The sequence below is a fragment of the Pollachius pollachius genome (genome assembly GCF_949987615.1).
Source record: "Pollachius pollachius genome assembly, chromosome: 2".
NCBI classification, from domain to species: domain Eukaryota; kingdom Metazoa; phylum Chordata; class Actinopteri; order Gadiformes; family Gadidae; genus Pollachius; species Pollachius pollachius.
In genome coordinates this window covers 45,304,948-45,329,404 of record NC_136935.1, presented here as the reverse complement: position 1 = coordinate 45,329,404, position 24,457 = coordinate 45,304,948, and the positions used below count along the sequence as shown (strand labels likewise).

The 24,457-nt window shown below is 48.6% G+C and overlaps 2 protein-coding genes across 3 annotated transcripts; both read left to right on the top strand.

The window, feature by feature from the left end:
• Positions 1-495: 495 nt before the first annotated feature.
• On the top strand, positions 496-21,118 carry kif16ba (kinesin family member 16Ba). Of its 2 annotated transcripts, none has more exons than XM_079730031.1 (24): positions 496-633; positions 729-798; positions 1,805-1,874; positions 2,264-2,377; positions 4,412-4,528; positions 5,731-5,828; positions 6,170-6,279; positions 6,898-7,040; positions 7,830-7,998; positions 8,208-8,339; positions 8,767-8,942; positions 9,511-9,576; positions 9,688-9,747; positions 10,174-10,293; positions 10,483-10,534; positions 11,455-11,592; positions 12,134-12,216; positions 12,953-13,041; positions 15,048-15,101; positions 15,504-16,727; positions 17,309-17,425; positions 17,527-17,629; positions 18,145-18,195; positions 18,961-21,117. In XM_079730031.1, the coding sequence occupies exons 2-24, from the start codon at positions 752-754 to the stop codon at positions 20,776-20,778; spliced, it is 5,151 nt and encodes a 1,716-aa protein (XP_079586157.1). In that variant the 5' UTR covers positions 496-633; positions 729-751; the 3' UTR covers positions 20,779-21,117. The 2 variants fall into 2 exon arrangements, with proteins under 2 accessions (XP_079586157.1, XP_079586158.1); XM_079730032.1 differs by having other exon boundaries at positions 527-633; positions 716-798; positions 18,961-21,118.
• Positions 21,119-21,167: 49 nt separating this feature from the next.
• On the top strand, positions 21,168-24,041 carry LOC307071152 (kinesin-like protein KIF16B). Its single transcript, XM_079730055.1, has 4 exons — positions 21,168-21,678; positions 22,596-22,685; positions 22,912-22,995; positions 23,346-24,041. Exons 1-4 carry the CDS (start codon positions 21,487-21,489, stop codon positions 23,496-23,498), a joined length of 519 nt encoding a protein of 172 aa, XP_079586181.1. The 5' UTR covers positions 21,168-21,486; the 3' UTR covers positions 23,499-24,041.
• Positions 24,042-24,457: the final 416 nt, after the last annotated feature.

Genomic DNA, 24,457 nt, shown 5'->3' with positions numbered 1-24,457 from the left:
CTGTTCCACCTTAAACATTTCCCCGCTACCGCCGCCTGCAGTGAATTCAAGCGTTACTCTGTAGTAACGCAGTGATTTTTTCCGCTGTTCTTCCCATGGACCTATAAAGAAAGGTTCTTCCGTATACTTCTTTACTTTCTTACTTCTTGTTTTTTTTCCTTTTAATCATTCATGTACTTCAATGGAAAGCTGTAAGTGCAATTTAAGATTTTAATTGCATTAGTCATTAAAAAAATCACTATATGCCTTTGTAACAAATTCAACATGATGAGACTGTGACACGAATTATTCAATACATGGGTAATACATGTATTTAGTCTTACTGCTACTCTAACATACTAACTTAACAAATAATGATTCACATCACATCACTGTAATCACGAGACTAAGGCAAACAATGTGGTTGTTTTTGTCCTTTCTGACGTTCCGTACCTCCTACCTGCTCAGCTGACGTCGTTGCCCGCTTGGATGTTTCTCTGTTCCTCTGTTACCGGTCTCAGCCCGATAGCCGATAGCAGCAGCGGTACGACAGGGAAATACTGACCGCTGTACTGGGACACTGGGATCTGTCTGCACTGCTCCATAGGTTACCTTCCCTTCTTCTGCCGGTTAAACCGAGAGGGGAGTATCTTGGTATGTTTCCTCATGACATTTGGCATCAGTTATTCCTGTGTTTCTTTCGAGTTGTTTTTGCCGGAATTATTCCTGTTAACAGGACGTCTCTGTAGGTCCGGACAACCCGGGATGTGCGATGGCATCGGTGAAGGTGGCTGTGCGGGTCCGGCCCATGAACAGACGGTATGATTTATACCTTATTACATGTACCTTATTAAATGTATCTTATTAAATGTATTGCATGATTTATGACTCGTATAAGACTGCTCTTATGAACACTGTTTAAGTGGTATTACATGCATTTTAGAAAATGTATAGCCTGATTCTACTGCGGTTGTCTGCTTTGATGTAAATCTTCAGAGTGAGTGTCATTAAATGTGCTTGTGTATAACATTTATCGAATGATATGTGGTATCTTGCGCGATTCCATGATTATTAACCATTTGGTTTACTGTTTATAAATGTAGGTTTAACAAACTCATAAATATACTTGACCTGAAGATGTTTAAAACGAATGATTGGACCAGTCAACCAATGTTCAACAAATATGTCACAGATGATGCCACGTTTAATGTAATATAGACACTGTGTGTATAGTATTTGTATTTAACTGTTTGTCATGGGCGTTTCTTCTCAAAGTGATCAATGACAAGATAGTACAGTTTGGAGTGGGTGAAAGCAGAGGTATTTAATTGGCAGGGAAATCCTACCAACACTCACAAGGCTCTAAGAAGAGGAAAATGTATTGTTTCCGGTATCTCTGCTGAATGTTGTTGGATAAGATTATCATGGAGAGGAGGTGGACATGAGGAGACAGACAAGGGCAGCCATGTCCTGCGAGACGGCTTGTTTGACATAATGTGAACAAGCGAGATGTGCAAACTGCTGTGGAAAACCAAAGCAGGACGTAAAGGAGGGCGATGTTCAGGGAAGGGTTATGGGTCATCCACTCCGTCCATGGTGCTGCAAACGGCCGGAACACACCGGCGTTGGAGTGGATCTTTAAACCACCATATTGAATGGTGTTTGTTGTTTAATTTGGATTTTGGTGATTGAGTGTTTATATAGGGTACGTTAGGCAATGTGAGAGGTGCTTGTGTCCTTGTTAGGTGCTAAGGTGTGGTGTGTGATTGTGTATAAAAGGGTCACGGTGCAGTGGTTTTGATGTGCATTTCTATCCCTGGAACAGGGAGAAGGACCTTGCAGCAAAGGGCATCATAAAGATGGGAGGGAGCAAAACCACCATCACCAATCTGAAGGTGTTCATCTTCTGTTTACTGTTTGTTTAGACATGCTTACTACTTACATTGATTACTTTAGTATGCTTGAGTTACCTATTATTATAGTTACAACTTACTTTAGTTACTAGTTAATTTAGTAATTAGTTACTTTAATTACTAGTAGTTGTAGATACTTTAGGTAATAGTTACTCTAGTTACTAGTAACTTAGGTACTTAAGTTACCTTCGTAATTAAGTTATTGTAGTTTCTGGTTATTAGTTACTGTAGTTACTAGTTGCTTGAGTGACTTAAGTTACTGCTTACTGAAGTCAGTTACTGTAGTAACTTGTGACTTTAGTTCATAGTTATCTTAGTTACTAGCTACCATAGTTACCATAGTTACCAACCCCATGTTTTTCTGAGCTCAGATGGCGGATGGTTTGACAGGAGATTCGATGCGGGAGCGAACCAAGACGTTTACGTACGACTACTCGTACGACTCTTCGGACTGTAAACACACCAACTTCATCTCTCAGGAAAAGGTAAGTGACCCCTTGACCTCTCCCCTGGTCACATCTCCTTCTGTATTACTAAACAGTATCACAATAATATCATCTATCATTCCTAGACATTGTATTACATTTTATTATTTCTGGAAAATAGCTAAACAAAAGTACTAGAACCTCTTTGCTTACTGCCCATCAGTAATTGATAGGGATGTTAAAGGTCCCATGACATGCTATTTTATGGATGCTTTAATATAGGTATTAGTGGGCCACTAACACAGTATTCAAAGACGTTCCCGAAATTCAGCCGTGGTGCAGAGTTACAGCCACTCTGAGCCAGTCGCACATTGAGCTTCCCCCAAATGCGCTGCTTTGGTGTCTGTAGCTATAATGCAAATGAGGAGGAGCGAGGCGGGTCAAGGAGGAGGGTGAGGTTGTGGCCCTGAGCAGCTTACAGCCACGGTACCAAGCGCTCTGTTTACAGTGGTGTATGGCGAGGCGCACACAGCCTTTAGCCGTGTTCTGTTAATATTCTAGAACACACAGGAGTCCTGGAGCTCTATATCTAAATAATATGATATTATACATGGATATTTATATCGTATAATATATATTATCACGGCCAAAAGCTGTGTGAGCCTCCAGACGATATTGTGAATCTCAAACGACCATGTAGGGTTCTCCGACGTCTCGTTGTTCTTCCACGTCCACATCAATCTGAAGTAGACTGAAACACGACATGGAGGAGAAAGGAATTGTTGACCGCGTTTGTCTCCCGCAGGAGCCTTGCTGCCGAGGGACCACCGCCTCGGCAGCGGTCAGCGCTTAGGCACCACTGCCTCCTGCAGCGCCGAGGCGGTGGTCCCTCGGCAGCGGGAAGCGGGGCTCAAGCGGGAGACATTCGAGGCCAACAATCCCTTTCTCCTCCATGTCATGGTTCATGTACTTCAGGGAGTCAAAGCCTTTCCCCCAATTCATTCTCAACCATGGCTGAGATAACCCCCACTACGAGTCTCGTTGTGGAAATACCAGAGACGAGAGTCTGACGTGTTATGCGCCATAACACCAACAGCGTGTACAACACTTTGTGTGTACGCGTGTGTACGACACACGCGTTACAGTCCTGGAGCTCTATATCTAAATAATATCATATAATACATAGATATCTATATCATATAATACATATTATCACGGCCAAGCTGTGTGCTCCTCCAGACGATATTATGAATTACAAAAAACTTCGTCGGGTTCTCTGACGTCTCTGGTTCTTCCACTTCCACATCAATCTGAAGTAGACTGAAGCGCGCGCTGCCTGCTGTTGGCTGCCCGCTGCCGGGCGGTGCTGCTTCGCGGCGGTGGTGCCTCGCGGCAACCGGCAGCAGGCAGCATGTTGCAGTTCATACTTCAGGGAGTCAAAGCCAAAGTTCCTATCCCCCAATTCCTTCTCAACCGTGGCTGAGATAACCCCAACTACAGTCTCGTTGTGGAAATACAAGAGACGTCAAAGAACCGACGTGTTATGCGCCATAACATCAACAGCAAACACTGTATGTAATCACACACACACACACACACACACACACACACACACACACACACACACACACACACACACACACACACACACACACACACACACACACACACACACACACACGTGGCGCTCGCATGGTCGTGTCTCATTGGCGGGCCAAATTCTCTGGGCGGGCCAGGGAGAGAAAGGGGAGGAGTTTAGATCCTTATGACGACATATGGGACCACATTCCAAATCAGCGCGCTTGAGCCTCCGTTTTTTCAAAGGCGAGCAGAACACCTAGTGCTCGTTTTACACCGAACGCAAGTTTTAGACACTTGGGGACCATAGGCAAGCTAGGGGAACTCATATTTATGTTAGAAAACCTCATAAAGTGAGATTTTCATGCCATGGGACCTTTAAGGTAACCAATACTGGATTGTAGAAACACTGAATTACTGACTGTATCCTAACTGGTATTTGCTTCACTCAGTGTCTCCATGATAACGAACATTGCCTACCTATGCTGAGTGTGATGGTCTTGTTGGTGGCTGCAGGTGTTTAAGGACCTGGGCTCAGACGTGCTGAAGGCTGCCTTCGAGGGCTACAATGCATGCATCTTCGCATACGGACAGACTGGCTCCGGAAAATCCTACACCATGATGGGAATCCCAGTAGGTTGAGTTCAAGACCTAATACTGATGTTAACTCAAGGCTATTAGTTCTATACTGGTATAAACGCTAGGTTATGAGTTGTAAGTGCTTATAAACAGTAGGCTATGAGTTCTAGACCTTATACTGGTGTTAACACTAGGTTATAAGTTCTAGACTATTGGAAACACTAGGTTATAAGTTCTAGACCACTATAACCACTCGATATGAGTTCTAGACCAGTGGAAACACTATTATAGGTTATAAGTTCTAGTAGGGTATAATCATTGGGTTATTAGTTCTAGACTGATATACAGTATGTTATCAGTACTAGACACTATTAATCAGGAGGATCCTTGTTGTAGAGCCAATCAACGTGTCTATTCATCCGTCAAATTCCTATAAATTCCCAGTTCTGTCTGCTGGGACGTCTTTCAAACTTCAGCAGGACTTATCCGTCTTTTTGCTGTTAGCATTACTTCTCTGTCTGTCTGCCTGGTGGGTATGTCTGTCTGTCTGGTGGGTATGTCTGTCTGGTGGGTATGTCTGTCTGTCTGGTGGGTATATGTCTGTGTGTCTGGTGGGTATATGTCTGTCTGTCTGTTTGCTGTGGCTGTCTGTCTGGTGGGTTTGGCTGTTTGTCTGGTTGGTATGTAACTTGATCTGTGTAGGTATAGGAGGCCATGGGGTCAGAGTTCCTAGTCTTATCTCTGGCCGGGGCCAGGCTATCTCTCAGCTAACCGTCAATCCTGCACCAGTTAGCTTCCCTCAGTAGTCAAGTTCTTCCACAGTCCCAGAGCTAGGGTCTTCGAGGGGGGGGGGGGGGGGCATGATGGGAGAGACCACAGTGATAAGAGGGAACCAGGGGGCCATAGTCTGTGTAGGCCTGCTATCTGTTGATGCTTACGCTATCTATATAACCTAGCCTGCCTCTAATGCCATCTTACCTATAGCATGGAGGCTGTTGGGTTGTTTCTGTGCTTTTTCCTGTTCACTTATGGCCCTCTGAGCCGACCCTCTGCCTTTACAGCAAATATAGATCTGTTCTATTCTTATTCTACTCGGTTTAATGTGGCAGTCTCATCAAATGAGAGCTGAGAGGTTTGAAAATAGAATTAGTTCAGCTCTGGGGCGACAGGAGAGCTGGAGACTGGCCTGTCGATTGGGACCTGGGGTGGTGGGGTTGGACCGGAAGTGGTGATCTGACCTTCTGATCCACCTCCAGGGAGACGTGGGTCTCATTCCCAGGATCTGTGAGGGTCTGTTCAGCCGCATTGCGGGGACCACCCGCCAGGACGCGGCCTCGTTCAGGACCGAGGTCAGGTGAGTTAACCCTACCACCCTACCACTAGGATGGATCTATGCTGGAGAACCAGCCTGAAGAACCACCAAGCTAGAACCACATGGAGAATAGCATCATTTAGAACAGTCTTATCACCGCCATCCAATTACGACCAGACAATTAGAAACAAGTAATTACGTTAAATAAATGAGTAAAAGCCATTTAGGATCGAGTCAATTAGAAACTGCCAATTAGGAGCAGCCAATAGAGTAACCATTATTAAGAGGTGGACTGTCATGAAGTGTGGAGCACTGGGTTCTTTCTAAGGTTAGGGTTAGGGTATGGGTTCAGTAGTAAACCGTGTGGGGCGTGGGTCCTACAGCTACCTGGAGATCTATAACGAGTGTGTGAGGGACCTGCTGAGAAGGAAGACCAACGAGACCTTTAACCTCCGAGTCCGGGAGCACCCCAAAGATGGACCGTACGTAGAGGGTAAGACCCCCCCCCCTCCTGGTCCACGCCGGCCTGACCAGACCTACTGGAGTACTGTAGACCCGGTCCTGGTGGCATGAGGTTTACCCTTCTGTCCCCCCAGTGAGACTTGACTCATTAATGATTAATGTTCTGGTGTTCTTGAGTTTTGAATCCAGTTCTGCTACACCACCTCATCTCTCAAGTGAATCCAGATCTTAACCCGTCTCCCATGTGAATCCAGATCTAAACTCATCTAATTTGAATCCAGAGCTAAACCCGTCCCTATGTGAATCCAGATCTGAACTCATCTCTTACGTGAATCCAGATCTGAACTCATCTCTTACGTGAATTCAGATCTGAACTCATCTCTTATGTGAATCCAGATCTAACCTCATCTCATATGAATCCAGATCTAAACTCATCTCTCATGTGAATCCAAATCTAAACTCATCTCTCATGTGAATCCAGATCTAAACTCAACTCTCATGTGAATCCAGATCTAAACTCATCTCATGTGAATCCAGATCTTACCTCATCTTATGTGAATCCAGATCTAAACTCATCTCTCTTGTGAATCCGGATCTAAACTCATCTCTAATGTGAAACCGGATCTAAACTCATCTATTGTTAATCCAGATCTGTCCAAGCACCTTGTGCAGAACTACCGGGACGTGGAGGAGCTGATGGAGGCGGGGAACATCAAGCGCACCACGGCAAGCACCGGGATGAACGCCACGAGCAGCCGCTCCCACGCCATCTTCACCATCAACTTCACTCAGGTCGGAACCAGAACCAGTTTAACTCCTCACACAGGTCCCACACCCAATCAGAACCAGTTTAACAACTCACACAGGTCCCACAACCAACCAGAACCAGTTTAACACTTCGTACAGGTCCCACAACCAACCAGAACCAGTTTAACACTTCACACAGGTCCCATTCCCAATCAGAACCAGTTTAACAGCTCACACAGGTCCCACAACCAACCAGAACCAGTTTAACAATTCGTACAGGTCCCACAACCAATCAGAACCAGTTTAACACTTCACACAGGTCCCACTCCCAATCAGAACCAGTTTAACACCTCGTACAGGGCCCACTCCCAATCAGAACCAGTTTAACACCTCGTACAGTTCCCACAACCAACCAGAACCAGTATAACACCTCGTACAGGTCCCACTCCCAATCAGAACCAGTTTAACACCTCATACAGGTCCCACACCTATAACCCTCCTCTCTCTTTCCCTCTCTCCCCCTCTCTCTCTCTCCATGTCCTGCTATGTCTCTCTCCCTCTCTCTCTCCGTGTCCTGCTGTGTCTCTCTCCCTCTCTCTCTCCATGTCCTGCTGTGTCTCTTTCCCTCTCTCTCTCCATGTCCTGATGTGTCTCTCTCCCTCTCTCTCTCCATGTCCTGCTGTGTCTCTCTCCCTCTCTCTCTCCATGTCCTCATGTGTCTCTCTCCCTCTCTCTCTCTCCATGTCCTCATGTGTCTCTCTCCCTCTCTCTCTCCGTGTCCTGCTGTGTCTCTCTCCCTCTCTCTCTCCATGTCCTGCTGTGTCTCTCTCCCAGGCCCGGTTTGCTGCAGAGCTGCCCAGTGAGACCGTGAGTCAGATCCACCTGGTGGACCTGGCGGGCAGCGAGCGGGCCGACACCACCGGAGCCACCGGCGTGCGTCTCAAGGAGGGCGGGAACATCAACAAGTCCCTGGTTACCCTCGGCAACGTCATCTCAGCGCTGGGTGGGTTACCGATCTACTGTAAACAGTATGCTTTCCTGTGATGTCACCAAAGTTAATCATCACAAAAAACATCCCAACCAATCACACAGCGTTGGCTCCTCCAGTCTGTAGCTAGGCTGTGACGCTAGGTTGAGCTAAGGGTAGCCACCATCTGCTGTCAACCCTACTGACGTTTCTGCGTATGTGTGTGTGTGCGTGCGTGTGTGTAGCGGACCAGAGTCAGGACACGCTGAACACTAACCTGAAGAAGAGGTCTCTGTTCGTCCCGTACCGAGACTCTGTCCTCACCTGGCTCCTCAAGGACAGCCTGGGAGGAAACTCCAAGACCATCATGATCGCCAGTGAGTCACCTTGGCACCGTCACCTGCTGCTCCTACTGCTACAGAACTACTACTGCTGCTAGTGTTAGCAGCAGTGCTCCAGATGTGATGACCGCCTGGTCCGGCGGTCCAGATGTTAATGTGATGACCGCCTGGTCCTGTGGTCCAGATGTTAATGTGATGACCGCCTGGTCCGGCGGTCCAGATGTTAATGTGATGACCGCCTGGTCCTGTGGTCCAGATGTTAATGTGATGACCGCCTGGTCCTGTGGTCCAGATGTTAATGTGATGACCGCCTGGTCCGGTGGTCCAGATGTTAATGTGATGACCGCCTGGTCCTGCGGTCTAGATGTTAATGTGATGACCGCCTGGTCCTGTGGTCCAGATGTTAATGTGATGACCGCCTGGTCCTGTGGTCCAGATGTTAATGTGATGACCTGTGCTCCAGATGTTTCCCCAGCTGATGTGAACTACGGAGAGACCCTTAGCACGCTGCGCTACGCTAACCGAGCTAAGAACATCATCAACAAGCCCACGGTGAACGAGGACGGGAATGTCCGCCTCATCCGGGAGCTCCGAGCGGAGATCGCCAGACTCAGAGCTCTACTGCTGCAGGGCAACCAGGTAACCATGGAAACCACCGCCTGGTCTCTAGGGGCCTCATGCGCAAGTAAAGGATAATGTCCTCTATCACAGCGACACTCTGTCCTCCATCACAGCTAGAGACTTTCCTCCATCACAGCTAGAGTCTGTGCTCTATCACAGCTAGAGACTTTCCTCCATCACAGCTAGAGTCTGTGCTCTATCACAGCTAGAGTCTGTGCTCTATCACAGCTAGAGTCTGTGCTCTATCACAGCTAGAGTCTGTGCTCTATCACAGCTAGAGTCTGTCCTCTATAACAGCTAGTCTGTGCTCTATCACAGCTAGAGTCTGTGCTCTATCACAGCTAGAGTCTGTGCTCTATCACAGCTAGAGTCTGTGCTCTATCACAGCTAGAGTCTTTGCTCTATCACAGCTAGAGTCTGGTCTATCACAGCTAGAGTCTGTGCTCTATCACAGCTAGAGTCTGGTCTATCACAGCTAGAGTCTGTGCTCTATCACAGATACACTCTTCCCTTTATCACAGCTACAGTCGGTCCTCTATTCCAGTTACAGTCTATTCTTTAACTCGTTGTTTTTGTGTCTTGTCAGATTGCTCTTCTGGACTCTCCTACAGCTTTGAGTATGGAGGAGAAACTACAGCAGAACGAAGCCCGGGTAACCTCACCTCACTTAAAATGCATCCAAGTACCAGTCACCATGTCCTTCAGGAGCAGATTGTTGTCGTTATAAAGTTGCTGAATCTATCACTGTGTCTGTGTTCTCTAGGTTCTTGAGCTGACCAAAGAATGGACCAACAAGTGGAACGAAACCCAGAACATCCTCAAGGTGACCAAATATCTCAGAACAATCTGGACGTTCTGAGTCTAGCTCCATATGTGTCAACTGGTCGCTTTTCGGCAGACTGCGGTTGTACTGGGCGGCTCCCAGTAGGACCAGTAGCAGACTGGGGTTGTACTGGGTGGCTCCCAGTAGAACCAGTTGCAGACTGTGGTTTTACTGGGCAGCTCAGAATAGAACCAGTAGCAGTCTGGAGTTGTACTGGGTCACTCCCATTAGTACCAGTAGCAGACTATTGTTGTACTTGGCCTTTCGCAGTAGAACCAGTAGCAGACAGGAGTTGCACTGGGCAGCTCCCAGTAGAACCAGTAGCAGATTTTGGTTGTACTGGGTAGCTCCCAGTACAACTCGTAGCAGACTGGTTGCACTGGGCCGGTCCCAGTAGATCCAGTAGCAGATGGTTCTGTGTTTCAGGAGGAGACCCTGGCCTTGAGGAAGGAGGGCATTGGAGTGGTACTGGACTCTGAACTTCCTCACCTCATCGGCATCGACGACGACCTTCTGAGTACTGGGATCATCCTGTACCACCTGAAGGTCAGAACCTCCACCTCACCTCCCATAACCTCCACCTCACCTCACCACTACCTCCACCTCCACTTCACCACCACCTCCACCTCCCCCTCACCACCACCTCCACCTTACCTCTCCTCCACCTCAACCTCCATCTCACCGACTCCATCTCCACCTCTACCACTATTGTGATATAATGTGTTTCCTCATCAGGAGGGCCGGACGTTTGTCGGACGGGACGATGCGTCAAGCGAACAGGACATCAGTGAGTCTAACCAGAGCCATCACATGGTGTTACAACAGCACTGCTTCATGTTTTGTTATAACCGTTATAACAGTACTTGAACACAACATGAGGCAGTACTGTTACAACAGAACACAACATGAAGCAGTACTGTTATAACAGAACACAACATGAAGCAGTACTGTTATAACAGAACATGAAGCAGTGCTGTTATAACAGAACACAACATGAAGCAGTGCTGTTAGAACAGATCACAAAATGAAGCAGCGCTGTTATAACAGAACACAACATGCAGTACAGAAGTATAAAATAGGTGATTGTGACCGTCCCCCTATTATTAATTATCAACCAGACAGACGGTTTGTCTGTGAGTTATCAGCCCTTGGCTAGCTATACAAAACCTTTTTACAAAGACTGAGTGTGTCTCTTCTTAGTGTAATTAACTTTGTGTTTAATGGGTTCTGGATGGATGTCTGTGATCAATAGCCTTCAATATTTATGCGAGTCCCTTCTCTGGCTGAGCGGCTAAAGCTCACTGATACCGGAGTACATGTGGTCGTGTTCCCCATGCAGTGGTGATGGACTGAAGAATGGATCATGGTGCATGTTTAGACTACGTAGCATAGACTAATGATCCAAGAGCATGACATATGAACACAGGAATACCCTATGGACCTCCTGCTATAGTGATCTTCTTAGAAACAGCCCTTTTGTCGTTCCTGCAGTAGAGTTCCCCTTGGTAACAGCGCACTTGTTTTTCTGCGGTAGTGACCACTATAGTGAAACTATAGTGATACTACGATGGTAGTTGTCACCGTAGTTACCACCACTCATGGCAATGGCACTCTTGTTGTTGCTGCTGTAGTGGTCTCCGTGGTTACGGAGACCACTCCGCTGTACTGGTCTCCCTGGTCACTGTAGTCCTCTTGTTGCGGTTGTAGTCCTCCACGGCCTGGACCTGGAGAGTGAACACTGTGTGTTTGAGAACCAGAGCGGCCAGGTGACCCTGGTCCCACTTGGCTGCTCCCAGTGCTCCATCAACGGGCTGCCAGCCTCCCAGCCCGCCCCCCTCAACCAGGGTGAGTTAACTATAGCAACACAGCATGGGCACTGTAAACACAACACAGCATGGGCACTGTAAACACAACACGGTATGGGCATTGTAAACACAACACGGTATGGGCATTGCAAACACAACACGGCATGGGCATTGTAAACACAACACGGTATGATTATTGTAAACACAACACAGTATGGGCATTGTAAACACAACACGGTATGATTATTGCCAACACAACACGGTATGGGTATTGTAAACACAACACAGTATGAGTAATGTAAACACAACACAGTACATAATTTACTGGCATCAAATGAAATAACACTAAATGAGATGATATGAAAAAAAACACGGGGTTTGAATTTAAAAGACTTCATCAGGCTAATTTACTAATAAACACGTTTCTATTTAACACCACAAATTACAAAGTTTCCAATTATTATCTGTTAACCAAATTTTTTAATTTGGTTAAATATGGTTAAACCAGTAAATGGCCGAGGGCTAGTGTGTGTAGATGCTCTTTAAGAACCAAGCATGCAGTTAAAACTCTGGTTGTGCAGGAGCTGTGATCCTATTGGGCCGGACCAACATGTTCCGCTTCAACAACCCTAAGGAGGCTGCCAAACTACGAGAGAAACGCAAGGTAAGACTGACTGGGACCTAGTCGTACCGAAACATACCCGAATCTAGTCTACTGGGACCTAGTCCTACTCAACCTTACTGGGACCTAGTCCTACTAAGCCATACTGGGACCTAGTCCTGCTAAGCCTTAATGGGACCTAGTCCTACTAAACCATGCTGGGACCTAGTCCTACTAAACCTTACTGGGACCTAGTCCTACTACACCTTACTGGGACCTAGTCCTACTAAACCTTACTGGGACCTAGTCCTACTAAACCCTACTGGGACCTAGTCCTACTAAACCATACTGGGACCTAGTCCTGCTAAGCCTTAATGGGACCTAGTCCTACTAAACCATACTGGGACCTAGTCCTACTAAACCTTACTGGGACCTAGTCCTACTAAGCCATACTGGGACCTAGTCCTGCTAAGCCTTAATGGGACCTAGTCCTACTAAACCATACTGGGACCTAGTCCTACTAAACCTTACTGGGACCTAGTCCTACTAAACCATACTGGGACCTAGTCCTACTAAACCATACTGGGACCTAGTCCTACTAAACTTTACTTTGATCTAATCCTACTAAACCTTACTGGGACCTAGTCCTACTAAACCTTACTGGGACCTAGTCCTACTAAACCTTACTAGGACCTAGTCCTACTACACCATACTGGGACCTAGTCCTACTAAACCATACTGGGACCTAGTCCTACTAAACCATACTGAGGTGTTAATGAGTGGTGTTGTGTTCTTCCAGAGTGGCCTCCTCTCCACCTTCAGCCTGTCCATGTCGGATCTTTCCCAGTCCTGCGAGAGCCTCTCCACCGTCATGCTCTATAACCCAGGGTGGGTGGGTGTGTGTGAGTGTGTGTGGTTGTGTGTGTGTGTGTGTGTGTGTGTGTGTGTGTGTGTGTGTGTGTGTGTGTGTGTGTGTGTGTGTGTGTGTGTGTGAGAGAGAGTTTGTTAGCAAGTATGTCCTTAGTGACTACAAGTTTGTTTCAGTTGTCTCATTTCGGCAAAACCACTAATGCTTAAATGGGGTACTTACTAGTGAGAACTTTGTTATGGGTCAGTAATGTCTTGACTTGAAACAATAAGGTAAATAATGTACTAACTAGTAACAACTGGGTAAGTAATGTCCTAATTAGTAACAACTTATTAATGAGTAACAAGAACTTTAGTGGTTGGTTGTCGCTTCAGCATAACTTTTACTTATACTAGCTGCATAGATTAGCTAGCTGTACTAGCCATACTATATATACTTGTTGTACTATCTGTGCTAGCTATACTAGCCATACTAGATGTACTAGCCATACTAGTCATACCAGCTGTACTAGAGATACTAGTCATACTAGGTGTACTGGCTTCACTGGTCGTACAAGCTATTCCAGCCATACTAGATATACTTCCAATACTAACTATACTAGCTATACTAGCCATACTAGATATACTACCCATAATAACTATACTAGCCATACTTGCTTTACTTGCTGTAACAATTAATCCGATACACAGATTTCCGACCTTAGTCTGTTAGTTAAAACGGGTAAAAGTTGTCAGACCTTAAACCTCAGTGTTGTTTGAACTGGTTAGAAGCTGTCAGGCTTACAAGCCGGTGTAACTTGGTGTAAACTGGTTGGAGGCAGTCGGACGCTGGTTAACTGTGTGTTGTGTCCGGGATGTCCCCTACCAGACTCTTCAACCAGAAGGGCCCAGTCCTCCTCAGGTAGACATAGTGTCCACTTCCTGTTCTGACTAAGTACTTCCTGTCCTGAGTGTCTACCTACCGTGTCTTGTGAAATTTTTTCTGTCACCAGAGTGGCACCTGAACCATTGTATGGTGTCTGAACTATCGTCTCGTGTTTGAACCATCGTCTCGTGTTTGAACCATCGTCTGGTGTTTGAACCATCGTCTCGTGTTTGAACCATCGTCTGGTGTTTGAACCATCGTTTCCTGTCTGAACCATCGTCTCCTGTCTGAACCATTGTTTGGTGTCTGAACCATCGTCTGGTGTCTGAACCATCGTCTCCTGTCTGAACCATCGTCTGGTGTATGAACCATCGTCTGGTGACTGAACCACCATCTCGTCTCATGTCTGAACCATCGTCTCATGTTTGAAACATCGTATCGTGTCTGAACCATCGCCTCGTGTCTGAAACATAGTCTCATGTCTGAACCATCGTGTAGTCTCGTGTTCGAACCATCGTCTCGTGTCTGAACCATCTAGTCATCTCTAAACCATCGTCTCGTGTCTGAACCATCGTCTCGTGTCTGAACCATCTTGTTCATTTATTCATACATTTATTTATTTGCAGACGATTTCTGCCTCCATCTTGCGCCCTCATGTGACGTCCTTGGTAACGCCAGCGTTGCTTTTAAAAAACTGCTCTTCACTTCACTCTTCTTCAAATCACTTCACTCTTCTTTAAAGGGCTGTTCATCACTTCACCTGTACGTTTAAAGAGCTGCTCATCATCACTTCACCTGTTTGTCCAAAGAGCTGGTCATCACTTTACTGTTCTTTAAAGAGCTGCTCATCATCACTTCACTGTTCTTTTAAAGAGCTGCTCATCATCACTTCACTGTTCTTTGAAAGAGCTGCTCATCATCACTTCACTGTTCTTTTAAAGAGCTGTTCATTGTCACTTCACTGTTCTTTTAAAGAGCTGCTCATTATCCCTTGAATTCTTTTGCCCCACATAAGCATGTTTGTGTGTGTTAATATAATATTACTGTGTGTGTGTGTGTGTGTGTGTGTGTGTGTGTATTATATTATAAATGACTGTGTGTGTGTCTGTGAGTGCGCGGGTGTGATATATGACCATATTCATGTAGAATTATCTGTGTTCAGGTTGGAGTTTGAACGACAGCAGAGAGAAGAGCTGGAGAAACTGGAATCCAAGAGGTATAATAATATCTACAGGAAATAATGGATCATGTATAAAATATATCATGTATTGAAAACATAACGTACAGAATCTAATATCTATATCGTATATGACATATTATGTATGTGTATCATGTTTATAATTTAGAATGTATAGAAGATATGTTTACAATATATAATGTGTATAATGGAGAGAATATATAATGTTTATAATGTATAGAATATCTAATCTATAAAATCTATAATGTTCATCATATATATGAAATACAACGTATAGATTATATAATGTATAGAATCTGTAATGTGTAGATTGTGTGATGTATAGAATATAGAATGTGTAGAATATCTAATGTTTACAATATAGAATGTTTATAATGTATAGAATGTATAGAGTATAGAATGTATCTGATGTGTGCGTAGGAGGCTGATCTCAGAGATGGAGGTGCGGCAGCAGACGGAGAAGGAGGAGCTGCAGCGTCTCCAGCAGGAGGTGGAGAGTCAGAGGAAGGAGTCGGAGGAGGTGCAGCAGAGGATCCTGCAGCAGGAGGAGCAGCTGCAGCTCCGCAGCCTGGCCGTCGAGAACCACCTGCGCCTCCTCCTGGCCCAGAAGGAGCGCTCCTCCGACGGGCAGGAGGCCCGAGGGGAGGAGGCGGGGGAGCAGACGGAGATCGGCCAGCAGCTGGAGCTCCTCCAGAGGGAGCGGGAGGAGCAGGCGGCGTGGCTGCAGGGGGAGCTACGGCGGCTGGAGGAGCAGGAGAAGGAGCAGCAGCTCCTGGTGGGCCAGCTGGGGGAGGAGCTGAGGGACAAGAGGGAGGCGGCCGCCCTGGTCCTGCCCCCCCGCGACGCTCGCCGGCAGGAGGAGGAGCACCGCTCCCTCACCCAGATACGGGAGGAGCTGCTCCGCGCCAAGGAGGCCGGGGGCCAGGGGGAGGGGGGGGAGGAGGAGGAGGTGCCAGAGGGGAGCGACAGGGAAGTACGGGAGGTCCAGGCGCGCTACCGCCGCTTCAAGGAGGCGCAAGTCAAGGAGCTGACAGGGCTGGAGGAGGAGCTGCGGAAACAGAAGGAGCAGCTGGAGGAGAAGGAGCAGACGGCGTCCCGTGGCCGGCGGGAGTCGGAGGAGAACGAGGAGCGGCGGCGGCACAAGGAGAGCCAGCTAGCCAGCCTGGCCTGCGAGCGCCTGCGCCTCCTCGAGGAGGAGAGACACCGCGCCGTGGAGCTCCTGCAGGGCTCCTCCTCCTTAACCAACGGCAACGCGGTTGCTGTAACCGAGGGCCAACCGGGGTCAGGGGGCGCCGGGCTGGAGAGCACGCTGTACGCAGTGGAGGAGGAGCTGAGAGAGAAGGAGGAGCGGATGGAGCTCCTCCGCCAGAGCGAGGAGGAGCTGCGGCAGCTGCAGGAGACGTACGAGTTTGCGGCCAACGTGAAGCAGCAGGAGGAGAAGGTGACGAGGAAGGCGAAGGAGATCCTGCAGAACAAGGAGGCGCAGCAGAAGGAGGCCATGGAGCAGGCCGTGTCCGGGCTCGAGAGGAGGCGCTGGGCACTCCAGCACAGCCCCTCCCAGGACCCCCTGGAGGAGGAGCAGGAGGAGGAGGTGCAGCGGAGGAGGAAGAGCGGAGCCCCCGGAGGAGAGGAGGAGCAGGAGAAGTAAAACATGAGGGGATCTCCATTTCTACTGCAGTGGGTCGGCACAAGAACCTGAGCGATAGGAGAACCTGGGAGTTAGGAGAACCTGGGAGTTAGGAGAACCTGGGAGTTAGGAGAACCTGGGAGTTAGGAGAACCTTAGAGTTAGGAGAAACTTAGAGTTAGGAGAACCTGAGAGTTAGGAGAACCTGAGAGTCAGGAGAACCTGAGAGTTAGGAGAACTTGGGAGTTAGGAGAACCTGGGAGTTAGGAGAACCTGAGCGATAGGAGAACCTGGGAGTTAGGAGAACCTTGGAGTCCCCTGTAGCAGGAGGAGGTGTCTGACCTCCTGTGTGTCCCGTCAGGAGGAGGTGCCGGACCTCCTGTGTGTCCCGTCAGGAGGAGGTGCCTGACCTCCTGTGTGTCCCGTCAGGAGGGGGTGTCTGACCTCCTGTGTGTCCCGTCAGGAGGAGGTACCTGACCTCCTGTGTGTCCCGTCAGGAGGAGGTGCCTGACCTCCTGTGTGTCCCGTCAGGAGGAGGTGCCTGACCTCCTGTGTGTCCCGTCAGGAGGAGGTGTCTGACCTCCTGTGTGTCCCGGCAGGGTGGAGCGGGACCTCCAGGAGCTGAGGCAGAGGGTCAGCCAGGGGGAGGACCCCACCAGGACCCCCAGTCCCCCTGCCCCAGACCCGCCGCAGGGGCTGTCCTTTAGTGACGACAGGTCACTATATATATATCTGACCTCTGACCTCTGAGCATGAGGAGTTTCAACATTAAAATGTGTATTTATAATTGTGTGTGTGTGCGTGTGCGTGTGAGTAGGATCAAGGCCTACATTGAGCAGGAGGTACAGAGGAGGTTGAGGAGCCTGAACCCCAACACGGAGAGCAGCATGGAGCCGTCTCCATCCTACGAGTCCATGCAGGTAGGCCTCCCCCTACCTGCTCCTCATGACATGAACCTCCTTCAGGTAGGCCTCCCCCTACCTACTCCTCATGACGTGAACCTCCTTCAGGTAGGACTCACCCTACCTGCTCCTCATGACGTGACCCTCCTTCAGGTAGGACTCCCCCTACCTGCTCCTCATGATGTGAACCTCCTGCAGGTAGGACTCTCCCTACCTGAACCTCCTTCAGGGAGGACTATCCCTACCCCTCCCTACCTGAGCCTCCTTCAGGGAGGACTCTCCCTACCCCTCCCTACCTGAGCCTCCTTCAGGGAGGACTCTCCCTACCCCTCCCTACCTGAACCTCCTTCAGGGAGGACTCTCCCTACCCCTCCCTACCTGAGCCTCCTTCAGGGAGGACTCTCCCTACCCCTCCCTACCTGAGCCTCCTTCAGGGAGGACTCTCCCTACCTTCTCTCTTAGGTCCTCATGTTGAGTTTGTTTTTTAAGTAGCCTGCTCTCCCTTAAGTCCTCACGTAGACTTTGTTTTCCAGGACGTTGATCTGCAGCAGAACCAACCAACCGACAGGAAGCTCAAGTACAAGGTAGGACCACCCGGTCGCTCCTCGTGACGCCTCCAGCTCCCTCCTATCAGCGCCTTCCATTCCATTCAAATGTATCCAATCACCTTTTCCTGACTGACCGCCTGCATCCCACCGGGGATCCCATCAACAACTTGTAGCCTTGACACATCGTCAAGGCTACAAGCCTATCTCACCAACTTGTAGCCTGTGTGTCTGAACCTGAATCTCATGACTGAATATCTTATGATACCAGCCTTATAAAGTAAGAGGATTATGTTGAGTTTTCCAAATGTAGAATTGACTGAATTTAAAACAAACAAAAATGGAGTTCCTTTAATTATGTTTATTTCAAACTAAATTATTTTGAAATACAAAACCATAGAAGGAAACGCTATCAATGCGAGTAACTCGCTCAATAAGAATAGTATTTTAAACGTGCAATACATTTTTTTTCTGCGGTACGTTTTATAATTATTTAATCCCAGATGGGTGGCGTTAATAACTTAATTTCCTTTCATGGGTCCAATGTTACACGTTCTGATCTATAATCGACATCCACCTGAACAAAACCACTCAAATCATCCAACCCGCTCAAGAGAACTTTCAAAACGGTCTTCCATTTGATTTGTACCTGGGTGGCTCATTTAATTAGCATGCCGAATCTCTTTGCACCGTAAATCCCACCAATCAGCGGCGTCGGCACCTTGTGACGGAGGAAGGTGAAGCTCAGTTGGACGAGGGCTGGCCGGTAGGATGGGGTCCTCAACCTCCTCCCTCTGCTCCTAGAACCCTGCAGAGTGTGGGGCTGGTTCCCTGGAGGAACGTTCGGAACCGACTCCCAGGAACCGCTCTTCTGGAGACCACCACGACAGGACCTCCATCTCAGATCTCACTCAGTACTCAATGCAACACCTAACAAAATGGTGGAGCAAACTGGTGGAGCTGGATACTGGTCCCGGCTGGCTGGGGAAGGGGTTGGCTGGGGGTGAACCCGGAGGCATGACCTGGCTCAGCGCTTTGTCTGGAATCGGGACCGACGTAAACGACAACGTCAGCGGTGAAGTTCAGTGCGATGTCCAGGGCTGTGTTTCCAACGGATCTAAGCGAGACGTTTCGCCACCGGAACTTAGAAAGGAGCACCACCAACATCACCGTCAGGTCCAAACACCCCGCCCGGATTTACCTCCCCGGTCCGAAGGAGCCCAGTCCGTCCAGCCCAGACCCAGGTCCAAGGAGTCTTTGTACGGTCAGGTGACTCAGGAGCACGCCCCTCCGGGGGGCGGAGCCGAATCTGGCGGAGGGAGTGTTTTGCTGGGCTACGTGGCCGGCAGGCTGACGGAGGCGTACCACCACGTGGGCCAGCACATGCTGACCACCAGGAACCTCGTGGAGAGGGCCACCGGGGCCCACCTCACAGGCCTGGTGTCTCAGTACCTCACCGCCTTGTCCCCAGAGCCTCCTCTCACCGAGACATGGCGGCCCGGCCCCCAGCCGGACCCCGGCCCTAGGGGGGGGCGGGTCGGTCTAGTGGATCTGTCAGCAGGGGGCCTCCTCAGCCCTGGCTCCACGGCGCCGGGCTCCGTGTCCCCCAGCAGAACCCAGGAGCAGCCTGAGACGTTCTTCCAGAGGCTGATCGTGCTCCCAGCGGCCCTGGCGCGTCTGCAGGCGGGCCCCGCCCAGAGTAGCAGGGCCCTCCTGGACCCTCTGGCCCCGGAGGCACGAGGAGCCGCTCTGCTGGGCTCCTTCTGGCTCCACGCTGCCAACCGCAAGCACCCCGCCCCGCGGCCCGCGGGCCTGCTGCTGTTTGAGAAGGACCTGTACGTGGTCTCCGTGCTGCGGGGTCCAGACCCGGACGCGGAGCAGGAGCGCCTGGGTGTGTTCCACCACCTCCGCCTGGAGGAGATCAGGGAGATCCAGGTGTCCCTGGCCGGGCAGCATGTGTGGCTGCTGGGCTGCGGGGAGGACGCGGCACTGGCCGTGTTCACCTACAGCCAGGAGCTGAGCCAGGAGCTGTGCAGGGCCCTGCTGCCGCGGCTCCTCGCCGGGCCGGATCTGGAAGAGGCCCTGCGTCACCCGCTGCTCCACCGCGACCTCGGGGCCCTCTCTCTGGACTGGACGGCCAGCGTCCCAGACCTGGTCCTGGGCAGCCGGCTCCGGCTCACCTCGCGCTTCAAACGGGCGCTGGCCGACCTGCTGTACGTCGTCCACGGCAACATGGAGGGTCCGGGCCGGCCCTCGCTGGCCCACGTGGCCCCCCTGCTGTTCACCAGCGTCCGGGCGGAGGGGCGGGGCGTGGTCCAGCTGCTGCTGACGGACACCCACCTGGCTCTGCTGCGGCAGGACGGGGTCTTCCACCCGGCGCCGCGGGGCTCCGGCCTGGCGCCCCCCCTGCCCCAGTTCCGGGGGGCGGTGGTGCGGCCGCGGGCCCGGGTGCAGGGCGTGCGGGTGGGGCAGGCCGACGGCTGCCTGGAGGTGGAGGTGGTGTTCGGTGCTGGAGTAGAAGAACCCAGCGGCCCTCTAGGTCCCGGACCCCCGGAGTCCTGGAAGCTGAGGTTTGGACGCACGGCGGACGCCCGGGTGCTGGTGGAGCAGCTGTGCCCCTGACAGTGAGGACCTGACGGAGGACTGCACCGCCTCAGGGCAGCTCTCAGGGTGGTGGCGCTCATCAGCCACTGAAGTATGACAGCTTCCAGAGAACAAAGCACTGTTTGTTATCATCACCATTTCTTTCTAACTGTTGAGCAACTGGAAGTGATGTTATGGGTATTTCTCTAATGCACAGGACGTCATCGTCATGTTAGGGATGGGGAAGATACTGGGTCTCATAAGGGAATTTTATTGATCTAATCCTAATTATTCAGCGTATTAATCAGCTGAATCCTCCTTCTAAAATGTCTTTGAGGTCTTAAAAAACGAAGGTTGGCTATTTGTAATATCCACCAAGGCCTTCAGATTTTTATTCTAATATCCTGATTCCTAGGGTTCTATGTGGAGAAAGGGTTTCCAATGCTGTGTAAAATAATATTATAATATGAGCAAGTACAATATTATAAAAGTATCTACTTATAATGAATAATTTAATAAAGTATACAATTTATATACAGTATATATAATGACTTCCTGACTAAAGTATAACATTTATTTATACAATGAATTCTTCAATAAAGATGACTCGTTGACTCTGGATCTAGACATATCTTTCATTCTCATCTCATCAAAGTCAAACCATTTATTTGTAATCAATATGTAATCAACTGAATTACTCTCGTGACTTAATTCTTGTTAGTTTATAAGAAACTGCTTCCCTTCTCTATGTCTCCCTTCTGTGCCGTCTCTCGGTCTCTCTCTGTGTCTCTCTCTCCTCTCATGATGACATCATGGCAGTGTGTGTCCCCCACGGCCCCCAGCGGCCCCCCCAACCAGCAGGGGCCCCTACAGGTGAACGTTCCTCGCTACCTGCTGCGCGGACAGGGCAAGGACGAGCACTATGAGTATGAAGTGAAGGTGAGTTTTACAGAGCTGTATGGATAGCTCTACATCCCTATTTCGATTTATCTATATAGATTTATAGATATATATAAATATCTATATCTATAAAGGTATATGTGTGTGTATATATATTTATATGAATAAATTATTTTAAACAGGTCTCCCAGAGTACATTCAATATAAAGCTATATTGGCATCGCAGCTCCTACAGGAAACAGGCTAAAACCCACCGAGTGGCTGCGGTCGGATCTGGTTTCCTGTCCTGTTTCCCAACATCCTTCCAAAAGACATTATCTGAGATCCTAAAATATGTTTAACTAACTTTTATCAACTGATTTGAATGTGCACAAAGTCAAAACGACAGCGATCAAAATGAAGTTGAGCCATTAGCCTCTCTACCTCCCTAAGGTGAACAGGTGTTTTACCTACGGTGTCACCGCCCGGACCATGACCCAGCTTTCACACCGCCATAACAATGGCAAATGACATCACAGACACTAATGTATATCAAGGCCAAAGATAGCAGCATTAAAAACCTTATAAATATCTCCATGAATTCACTCCTTTCTCCTCGGGCTACAATCACATCACCGAAGTCCTTTAGAAATTAACAAAGGACAACTTTGACCTGGAAACCGACCTACTGAAATTATAATCCTATACCCTATGATCTATGATCCATGATCCTATAATCCTAGATCCTCTGAAACTATAATCCCAAATACTATGATCCTATATTCCTATGAGTCTATAATCCTAGAGCCTAGATCATATAAATCTAGATCCTATGATCCTATAGATCTAGATCCTATAATTCTAGATAGTATAATCCTACATCCTATAAATCTAGAACCTATGGTCCTATAGTACTAGATCCTATAATCCTAGATCCTATAAATCTAGATCCTATGATACCTATTCTATAATCATAGATCACTGTGGGGGACGAGACATGGACGGTCTTCAGGAGGTACAGCCGTTTCCGGGAGATGCATCGGAGCCTCAGGATGAAATACCTGGAGGTGAGGGTCCTACAACACTCTCACAGATGTGTTGATTGTATGTGATGCACTTTGAGTCTGCCTCGTGTAGAAAAGTGCTATGTAAATAAAGTTCCCTTGCCTTGCCTTGCCGGCCTGCAGCTCGCTGCTCTGAGTACTGAGTGTTGTGTTCGTGTTGTGTCTGATGACCTGCAGCTTGCTGCTCTGAGTTCTGACTGTTGTGTTTGTGTTGTGTTTTGACCTGCAGCTCGCTGCTCTGGAGTTTCCTCCGAAGAAACTCTTCGGGAACCGAGATGAGAGGATGATCAACGAGAGACGAGGTCACTTGGAGGTGATTAAACCAGTTCTTAAGTATCCATGTGGATATCACACTTACATTAAACCTGTTCTAAAGTATCCATGTGTGGTCTTAAACTTATTAGACCAGTTCTAAAGTATCCATGCGTGGTCTTAAACTTATTAGACCAGTTCTAAAGTATCCATGTGTGGTCTTAAACGTATTAGACCAGTTCTAAAGTATCCATGTGTGGTATTAAACTTATCAGACCAGTTCTAAAGTATCCATTTGGACTTACATTTACATAAAACCTGTTCTAAAGTATCCATTTAAAACTGTACCTGTGGAGGTTATGCTGTGTGTGTGGAGGTTCTCCAGGTCATGTGTTCTCTCTCTCTCTCCAGGCGTATCTGCAGAGGTTCTTCCAGGTCATGCTGTGCTCTGCCGGAGGTTCTCCACTGAGAGGGGGCGACGGTATCTCAAAGCACGCGGTCGGACAGCTCTCCTCCTTCTTCCGGAAGGGCGTGTTCGACTCCAGCACCCACGGCACTGGATGACCGTTGCCGTGGGAACCAAGAACAATTAGAGAGGTCGAAAGGTCGGGGTTCCGGGGGGATTTGCGGGTCAGTCCCCCCAACCCCGTAGTTTGTTATCCAATCATTGTGGGGCTTTAGTTCCCAGTCCTTTATGCTTTAAACATGTTGGCGCTCACAGTGCCGTCATTGAACTGATGAGTAATGTTTAAGCGGGTGGTAATACAACCCACAGTAATCAAAGAGCTGATGTCTAACTACAGGGACAGCACCAACGGTGGTGGGCACACAGTACTGCACCAAGCCTTTCTGAACGGCCAGGTGAGGTCACTTACGCAGATCAATGTTGTTTGATTTTAGCTTTGGTTCTAGCCAATCGGGTTGAGGGAATCTTGTTAATCTTTAGGTCAGTATAAATGTTTCTTCTTGGTTCAAAATGCCAATGTGTGTTTTTAAATTGTCCCCAATCACGTCGCAGGCCCCGGTATGTATCTAAGATATGTAAATAGGAATATTAATGTGTACAGTTTTGTATATGAATTGTTCAAACTGTTGACATTGAATGTCATTAAATGGAGTGTGCTCTGAACGCTGAATAACGGAACCGCTTCTATCTCCTCTTTTACTGTTGGTTACCATGGCAACATATTAGTTGGTTACCCTAGCAACATGTCAGTTGGTTTCCGCAGAAATATATTTGTCGGGTACCGTAGCAACCCGGGTCACCACAAGTGGTGTGTTTTTCTGTTACAGAACATGGAAGTATTCCAGCAAGTGTCTACTTGATTGATATAAAATAACATTTTATTCAGAACATTATATTAATTGATGAAAGACCCTCTGACTCACCCACACAAAATACCAGATAAACATTACAACTGATTATTTTTCCCCACAGGAGGGTTGTGACTGGTCAGAATTCCCTCCAATAGGAGAGCAGCATGGGCTAGCATGGTTTCCTAGCGCTGCGGGCTAGCGCTCCA